Source organism: Canis lupus, chromosome 5, assembly GCF_003254725.2.
Source record: "Canis lupus dingo isolate Sandy chromosome 5, ASM325472v2, whole genome shotgun sequence".
NCBI classification, from domain to species: Eukaryota; Metazoa; Chordata; class Mammalia; order Carnivora; family Canidae; genus Canis; species Canis lupus.
Window position 1 is genome coordinate 10,498,720 of NC_064247.1, and position 9,811 is coordinate 10,508,530.

General features: G+C 41.0%; 1 protein-coding gene across 1 annotated transcript; it reads left to right on the plus strand.

Annotated features, from left to right (window-relative positions):
- The first annotated feature begins 7,129 nt into the window (after positions 1–7,129).
- LOC112671516 (olfactory receptor 10G6) lies at positions 7,130–8,080 on the plus strand. Its single transcript, XM_025465786.2, has one exon. It carries the CDS (start codon positions 7,145–7,147, stop codon positions 8,078–8,080), a length of 936 nt encoding a protein of 311 aa, XP_025321571.1. The 5' UTR covers positions 7,130–7,144.
- The last annotated feature ends 1,731 nt before the right edge of the window (positions 8,081–9,811 follow it).

Sequence of the window (9,811 nt, forward strand, 5' to 3'; positions counted from 1 at the left end):
CTTGCGGGCAGCAAAAAATGTTCATAGCTCAAATGTTGTTTGGAAAGAGAACATTGTGAAAAGAGAGAGAGAGATGAAAAATATGCTTTTTTCACAAAAATGATACCACAGAGGTTTTAAAAAAAAAAAGTGAATTAACCACAGCCATGAAGATCAGTGAGTCTCAAAACACACCTTTTAGGTAAGAATACTGCAGTATGATGCCCTTTATATAAAGTTCAAAATAGAAATGAACACATATTTGGTAAACTGACAAAAGAAAATCAAGGAAAGAAATAACAAATTTCAGGATATTCTCTTTCTTATCTGTCGTAGGAGGAGTGGAGGATGCCATGGAAGAAAAGCACAAAGACGATGCAGTGGTTCTTGTAACATTTTATTCTTAAATTCGATCATGGTTACACATATTGTTTTATAAGTATTTATTCATGTGTATTTTGTATGCATCATATGAATCTAGTTTGTAAAAGTTTCCGAATACATAGGTGTACATTAAAACTTTCAACATACAAAAATGTGGAACATATTTGGAAACAGTTACAAATCAGATGTATTTATCAGTTGGAGACACTGATGTGCTGATGGCTGTGCTGATATATCCTAACAAGACCACATCTAGATCTGGAGCTGTGATATTACTCAATACTTCGTTAAGCTTGAAATTTTGTTGGTTCAGAGAACTGTTTATCACCTAACGAGGCAAAGTTCAATAAATGTGTTGGTCTGATTATTTTTTCCTGCGTAGTTCCTGTACGGAATACAGGTCCATTTGGAGAAAGATAGCAAGAATATGCACAGTATATACTTATGTTGTAACTGCAGGGAAATTTGTGTCTTTCCTTCTCCAAAGTGGCATTAAATCAGTGAACTGGCTCAACCAGGAATTGGGTAAGAGCATTTATACCTGTGGTGGCTCAATTTTGGCCTCTCTTTATGTGGGTTTTGTTATGTTAATAAGAATAGACTTCTTGGGCTGGCTAAATACCACCACCCCACCACCCCCACCTCTCATCTGTGAGTTAAGACCCACTGCTTATGATCCTTAAAAATACTGTAAAAATTAAAAGCTCATTTCAATCACAATAATTCCAGCCAGTATCTGGCTCCTGATCATATCCTGTATCAATGTCATTCTTAGAGTCTTGTTAAAGGGAATATCTTCTTGGCCCTTTCAGGGGATATTGTTTACACATGAGTTGGCAAGTTGAAGGTATGATAAATCCACTTCCATATTGCCAGTTTCTCAAGTCATTAGATTCCTTTCCCTGTATTATTATTTAGCATAAGCCACTGTTGAGTCCAACTGTCAGCCAACCAATCAGTAAGAAGAAAGAGTAAGGCTACTGTCGTCTGATGAAACTGGCACGATGGCTGCAGAACTTCTGGAAGGCTCATCATGGTCATTTACCCAGATATTGCAGGGCAGTCTTTTCTCCTCAGTCAAATTCTTTTGGAATTCATGTTCACCTGACTAAAACTAATGCTGATGGTGGTGGACTGGGGAGGGAGAAAGGGCACTTGAGGTGTGTGACTGAGCAAAACTTCCCTCCTCCTAAAAGAGAGGCCTCGTGGATTTCCAAGCAAAGCAAGAACAGCCTCATCAGATGGAGCAGGAGGGCTTGATTCTTCTCAGTAGGGAGGTTCGGTGTGGGATTGGAGATTCAGGCATGACCTCCTCCAAATCCTACCACCAGTTCCCAGTTCATCTCTTAGACCTCTGTTCTTTCTAGTCATTCCCTAATTTTACATGACAGCACTAGCAAGCAAGGAAGTTCATCTGATATTCTAGCTAAAAATCCACCATCAACGTATGTGGGGTTTTGTTTTTGTTTTCCACTATTTCATCCCTGCTCCATGACAAAATAAAGTATTATTTATAATAGAAGGCTACTGGGCTTCAGTATGTTCTTTATTTGAACTGATGCAGATTGGAGATTCTCAGACCCTCCCTGTAAGTTGTCACTTACGTGAGAAATTCCTACCTCCCTCCCAGAGACCTTCCATGGCCCCATCCATAAAGAAACTCAAATGGGAGGCAAAGGGAGCTCTAGAATAGAAAAACAGCCACGTAGGCTCCCTAAACATGGATAAAAGGTCTTTCCTGACATTCCAAGGCCAAGAATCCACATCCGAATTAGAACCAAAGCCCCAGTTAGTAATCAAGTATTCTTTTGCCTGGTATTATTCTAGGTAAATATTTATTCCCATCAGGGATACCACAAAGTTTAAAATCCCTCTATGACAGAGGAATGAGGTGTCTGGAGTCTAAGTTCCTTCCATCTTTCTTTCTACATGTAGAATTCTCTCAGCAGAACCCTAAATCTCACTTAAAATCTATATCATGAGGAAGTATAGAAAACTAGGGAATCGTGTCCTTATACTAAGGGAATGTACTAATCAACTGATGCTGATTTTCTTAAGTGGAGAATGGCTCAGTCAAAAAATAAAGCAATTGCAAAGTTGTGTCTCACAGCATGTTACATTAAAATTACGCACCAACAATGGTTCAAAGTAAATAATTAAAACATGCTAAGAAACAAAAACTTTTTCAACTAATTTTTATTGATCTATAGTTTGACCAGTACTATTCCAGAACTACACGTTCCTCTCTTCTCACAGATATAGTCCTTATTATATATCTACATAGACTTAGAGGAGATTGTATCTACTACATACACAGTACAATCTTTCACTTATGAACCTATTCTCTTTATTTTATTTTTTCTCTTTTTTTAAGATAGATTTATTTATTTATTTATTTATTTATTTATTTATTTATTTATTTATGATAGACATAGAGAGAGAGAGAGAGAGAGAGAGAGAGGCAGAGACACAGGCAGAGGGAGAAGCAGGCTCCATGCCGGGAGCCCGACATGGGACTTGATCCCGGGACTCCAGGATTATGCTCTGGGTCAAAGGTAGGCACTAAACCTTTGAGCCACCCAGGGATCCCCTATTTAGAACTGTTTTTTTTTTTCAAGTGTAAAATAGGGGTGTGCTCTAGATCATTTCTCCAAAGGGCCTTCCAGCTCTAAGTGTGTTTCACTTTTAAGGGATTGCCAAAATTTCATACTCCATCTACCTTGGTCTCTTATTTGCATATTGGATGATCAAGACATTTCTGCTTGAAACAGTATTGTCTGTCTTAAGAATTTACCCTTTGAATTTGAGTGGAATTCAAAGGGCACTTTTAGGTGATTAGTGTATGGCACTCATGTAGCATCTTCCGCTTTAAAGTTCTTTCATATTCCCTCCCCCACTTTTATGGGATAAACAGATAAGGCAACATTAGCTCCAATTTAGATAGAGGAGTGATCCTCCCTGACTCCTGATCAAATGAATGGTCTTAGCAGGATCCTATGCTTCAGGAACTCTACTAAATAAACTTCCTGGATTTGCCCTAGCTCACATATTGCTGCTAATAAAGCCCACTGCAACTTGTTTTCATGCAAGTTAATTGCCCCTGAAGGATGAAGCAGAAGTGATGTCAGCCTCGGCCCCCACCCCATGGGGACCACAGGAAGGAAGAAGCTACTGGCCAGAAAGTGAGACTCCAGAGCTCAAAGCCCAGAGACATCACTGCCAACACTTTCAAAAAGGCCACAAAGAGGAGGGACATGCTCAGAGAAGTGTACAGAAGGAATACAGTGACAAAATCAAGCTCGGGCATGTCAGAGGAGCCCAAGGACCCTGTCCAACTCAGAAAGGGACTTCCACAAGAAACAGCAAAGAGCAAGGAGCTGAAGCAAGCAGCAGGCCATGGTCTCATGGCAGACTCACAGCCAGGTAGAGGCCCTCAGCAGAGAAGACTCCAGAAGGCAGGCAGGGGTGTAGCGATGGAAGTTCTTCTGACACACATATTTATTAGAAGTATGTGAGAGGTGCTGGGAACAGCCAGGACAGCCAAGATCTCCTAACAGCATATGCTTTACAAATACACAGGGGTGGGGGTGGGGGTGGAGGTAACTTTATGCTCTGCTCACCACCTCTCAGAATTTTCTGAGCTACATGAGTTTCGGGGCCTACCTCAAGCCTAGTTCAGCTCATTCAGGATTTGAAATGGCCAAAGAATGCTAGTATATGGGTACTGGTGTCCTTTATCCCAGGACTGATTGTGGAGACTGCTTCTTTTTCTCAACACAAAGATGAGTATATCATATGTTGATAAGATCGTGTGACCCAGATTAAACTGTATACACCATGCAACTGGAGCAGTTTTAGTTTCTAATGGGTAAAGGAGGGTATTTCTTGGTTCTCCTAGGGGAGAAATTATAATTTCTGTGTAGAGAGAACAAGATATTATAAAAATGAATGAAAATGGAGATGGCAGGGCAGCAGGGAGACAAGAGAAAAAGTACAATACAAAAGAGAATTGGGGCTAGCAGGAAAATTGATCATCTATATGTAGAAACTAAATTTAAAATTGTAATTTATATGGATGCAGGAGAGATTGTGATTTCTTTTTGGGAGGCAGGAGTCACCTCCTCTCTCTCTCTCTCTCTCTCTCTCTCTCTCCTTTTTAACAAAAGAGAAACTGAGATTAAAAATATTAAGTGATTTGTTCAAAATAATGTAACTAGGAAGTAGGGACACTCGACACTCTAATTCTTATGATCTCAGGATTAAGAACTACCCAATATTATCCTGGATTCAGTATTTAGACAACAGGGACAACCAGACAGAGGAGAATGAATTTATTCAATAGGATTTAAGAATCTCAGTGCAAGGGGTGCATGGGGACTTTAGTCAGTTAAGTGTCCAACTCTTGGTTTTGGCTCAGGTCATGATCTCAGGGTCATGACCAGCAAGGTAGGGCTCTACATTCTGTGTGGAGTCTGCTTGGGTTTCTCTCTCCCTCCCTCCCTTCTTTTCATTCTCTATAAAATAAATAAATAAATGTTAAAAAAAAAAAAAAAAGGAAGAAGAAGAAGAAGAAGAATCTTCCAGTGCAAGATATGCCACAAACATGGGATGAAAAGAAAATGAGACAAAGTCCCTTTGGAGCTCACAGTCTAATAGGGGAATTCAGGCACTCAGAAGGGTAAATTGCAGCATGCTTCGTGAGCCCATAGAAACGTGAAGGATTGTGGAGGCTACATAGATAGAGTGACCATCTGGGGAAAAGGGAAGAAAGGATTTCCTTAGTAGATCACACATGAATGAGACTTGGAAGATTACCAGAAAATGTGGGGGCATCTAGAACAAGGCCTTCTGGATTAAAGAGATTGATGTTTAAGGAAACAGGAAAGAATGTTTGGCTATAGCATAAATTAGCGGGATGGAGCAGAAAAGGGAGGCTAGGGAAGTAAATCAACACCATATCATGAAGCTCCTTGTTCTCTAGGCCATGCTAGTAATTTTGCACTTGCCCTTGGGTGCTTTGGTGCCAGTAAGGCTGGTAAGCAAAGAAATGTCTAAGAAATCTCTAAGAACTCCTTCTGAAATTCTTTCAGAATAGATTCTCTACCTCTATGGTAAGAGATTATTTAGTTTCTCTGTGATTTAGACCCTTCCTGAGGGTGACCACCTGTCTCAGTTTGTTCTGGACTCTTCTAGGTTTAACAAGGAAATTTTCATGACAGAAAATTTCTCAGCCCGCAAAAACCTGTTTGCACTGTAAGAGTAGTCTCTGTGACACTGAAGAAGATGAGGAGGGCTAAGATTCTGGATACATAATGATTCACATTATAGGAGAGAGGAAGTAGCCAGATGGCAGCCATAGTTACAGTGTTGGGTCTTCTACCCTTTTAGAGTCCAACTGGAAACCAAATTTCATTCCACACCCACTGAAGCCTTCTGAATGATTCTGGAAGGTACCACATCATTTTGAATGCTTGCCTCCACTTGGTAAACAGATTATTAAAGCAAAACTGCATAGAAAGAAGGTGATACTAGGAAGGATCCCCTCACATAAGCCCTCAGCATCTGAAAGAGCTCTGGTCATGTCCCTGATTTCTACCTTTCGCTGTGGCTGGTGCCAATCACCAGTAGTACTACGATAAAAGGTTCTTTGTCATGCTGCTTCAAATCTGGGGACTCAAATCTGCTATGGGACAACCCACAGGAAGCTACAGGTCCACTTCAGACCTCAAGCACAAATGCAATGACTGAATTTGCCTAATAATGAGGACCATGCCATATAGTGGATGGAAGATAATAGCTAATGTTGATGGAGAGCTGCTATAGATTATGTGATTTTATTTAATCCTTACAACAATCCCATGAAATGAGCACAATGAATGTTCCCACTTATAGAATTAAGCAAGGAAAGGGGAAGTGGCATTTCCAAATTTACCAATATATGAGTATAAGTGGAAGAGCTAGGATTTTTAATTCTGGTCTGACCTCTGAGGGCATGCTCTTCCGATATAATACATTCTTCCTTAGTGAATGGATGGATGGATGGATGGATGGATGGATGGATGGACTGGCAGACTGCATTTATCAAGAAGCAGAGAGAAAAGATGACAATAGGTGTCTTGTGAATGTGATTTTGTATTGCTTCACTATCTTGAAAGATTTAAAATGGCATGTATGATTTTGAGATGCACTTCATGAAAATGGTAATTTCTACTTACAACTTCATTCAATGTGCAGCCCAAATAATGCATGTTTAAAAGTTTATGCTGATTTTTATTGGGCTCACCTACATTAGGAAATATAATACCAACTCTCATGTTGTTAAAAAAAATGAATAAGTTGTTACTTATCTTTCTGCTATATTGATTAGCGATCAAAGTGAAGGAAAACAATGAAATGGCTATTTTTTCATGGATTGATTTAGGTTTTATATGACTGCTTCTTTCTGACGTGAAGACCTCTGTATATGGTCTTTCTTTCAGTGCCCTCAATTACATACACATAATCTGTTCCATAGGTTTTAATCTTGGACAAAACAATTTCTTCCTGGAATCAAGCAGAATCCCAAAATCAAGGGTTGGGCAGGTGGGTGGGGATGAGGGGAGGTTGGGTGTGAGGGTGGCGGAATGATTAAGGATGAGAGCTAGAGCATGATCTCTCTTTCTGAGACACTTCTGTCCATGTTTGAGGATGACACAGAATATATGTTCTATGCCTAGAGAGTTTAAAGGGCCTTGAGCTTTCCCTTCTGCTACTTCTTCTGGCAGATGTGAACAGCAAGGAAATGCACAGTGGAAACCAGACTTCTGTGTCCCATTTCATTTTGGTGGGCCTGCACCACCCGCCACAGCTGGGGGTGCCACTCTTCCTGGCTTTCCTTGTCATCTATGCCCTCACTGTCTCTGGCAATGGGCTCATCATCCTCACCGTCTTGGTGGACACCCGGCTCCACCGCCCCATGTACTGGTTCCTGTGTCACCTCTCTTTCTTGGACATGACCATTTCTTCTGCCATTGTCCCCAAGATGCTAGCTGGCTTTCTCCAGGATAGCAGGGTTATCTCCTTTGGAGGCTGTGTAATCCAACTTTTTTCTTTCCATTTCCTGGGCTGTACTGAATGCTTCCTTTACACACTTATGGCTTATGATCGTTTCCTGGCCATTTGTAAGCCTTTACATTATGCCACTATTATGACCCGTAACATCTGTAACTTCCTGGCTTTGGGTACCTGGCTGGGAGGCACCCTCCACTCACTTTTCCAAACCAGCTTCATATTCCGCCTGCCTTTCTGTGGCCCAAACCGAGTAGACTACTTCTTCTGTGACATTCCTGCCATGCTGCGTCTAGCCTGTGCTGACACCACCATCAATGAGCTGGTCACCTTTGTAGATATTGGATTTCTGGCCCTCACCTGCTTTATGCTTATCCTTACTTCCTATGGTTATATAGTGGCTGCCATTCTGCGAATCCAGTCAGTTGATGGGCGTCGCAATGCCTTCTCCACCTGTGCTGCCCACCTGACCGTTGTCATTGTTTACTATGTGCCCTGCACCTTCATTTACCTCCGTCCTGGCTCTCAGGAACCTCTGGATGGAGTGGTTGCTGTCTTCTACACTGTCATCACTCCCTTGCTTAACCCCATCATCTACACACTCCGCAACAAAGAGATGAAAGCAGCACTGTGGAGGCTGGGAGGCCGCAAGGATGTGCAGCCTCACTGACTCATGTATTGCAGACATGCAGAAGACACTAAAATTTAGGACACCAAATGGGACACGAATAACTGGGGAGATTTAAAACAGAAAGGAAAGAAGGATCCATGCAGACGCTAGAAGACTCCTAGGGGCAGAGATAGATATTCTGGATTATTTCCTGCTTTCAAAACAATTTTTTCCATATTTCTTCCTTGAAATCTAATGAGAATCAAGCAAAGCAGCTTAGCAAGGATGGAAGCTTGCAGAAAATATCCAAGAAAAGTAAACATACACATAAAAAGTCTGTTTCTCTCTGGCATCAATCTACATGTTATTATTGCTTCTAATCCTTGAGCTGATTGCCATGTTGCTTTTTACATGTTATAAATAACCTTCATGCAAAACATGAAGATTGACATTGACATCAATTATATGAGGTAGGTATTATTATTATCCCCATGTAGCTGTGGGAAACTGAAGCCAGGGGATGGAGTGGTTTTTTCATATTTCCTGTTCTCAGCCTTTTACTTTAACAAAAATGGTTGATGAACTTGAACTTGAGGAGGCAATTCCACCACACTGTGAGGGAGCCATTTGTGTGCACTGCATCACTACCTCACCAGTTCTAGCCTTCGTGGGTTGTACAGGGCTCCACTTTGGTAAAACTGAGGGAAGTATGTCAAGGATAAGCTTATCTCTCCACAAACATAGACCAGATCCCCTGGTGTTTCCATGGACAACAGTGAAACAGATCATATGAGGTGGTGTGAGAATGTATGTGCTACCGCATTCCGGCATTTTCCCACAACTGTTGAGCATGAATGAGGAGCAGGATGGCGTGGGGCATAGACCTGGTTGCAAGATGATGATCTGAAGCCAGTCCTGTTGGTTTTCCTTGTGACAATATTGCTAGTATGTAGTGGAAGCCCTTCATTCCTATGTTATGGGTTACAGGCTGCAAGACATGGTTTCATTGTTTCGGATGTATGTGAGAGAGTGCAACCCAGAAAGGATCACTATAGTCTCTAAAACCAATTCCAATTGTTAAAAAAAAAAAAAAAAAAAAACTATGATAATGAGTAAGAATTAAAGAGCAGAAACTCTCAGAGATGAAATTTCTATGGTCAGTGGCTTTTCTTGCTGTCTGCTGTAAGAGCAGGGATGCAAGCTTGCACACCTAACTATGCGTGAGGAGGCAAGCCAGTTCAACTCAACAGGAATGTATTCAGTGTAACTTACAAAATGTGACATTGTCGTCTGTTTCAAATGAGTTTATAGTCTTATGAATAAGAAATGCATTTGTATCTGAGCATAGAAATAAAATTTATGACAAGAAAATGAATAAGGAACAACTGGTACAGTTCAGGAAAAGGGGGCAGAGATGTACAATAAGTACGTAGTAGTTCAGGAAAAGGGGACAATGAAAGGGCATTGGGTCTAGATTTTGTAAAGCAGGCATTATGGTTTGAAGGTCTTGAAAAATCTACTCAGTTAGAAGAAAAGAATAGATAGAAGTTTTTGTGTGAAGGGAAAAACAAAAATCCCCTAAGGATAATCCTAAGAGAATTGTTCTAGAAAAGTCTAGTTACCTATTTTAGGAGGAGAAGCCCTGGGGCTAGGAAAAGCAGTTACAAATTCTACTTGGCACACAAACAAACTCGGGTGTCATGGGCACCTCAACATCCCACAGTCCAAGAGGAGGCTGAATTGAATAAGCCTCTGGGCCAGAACAGACCACCTAGAAGTTGGATGAAAGCA

Excerpts from the sequence above, each read along its gene's own strand:
- LOC112671516 (XM_025465786.2), top strand. The coding sequence starts at position 7,145 with ATGCACAGTGGAAACCAGACTTCTGTGTCCCATTTCATTTTGGTGGGC.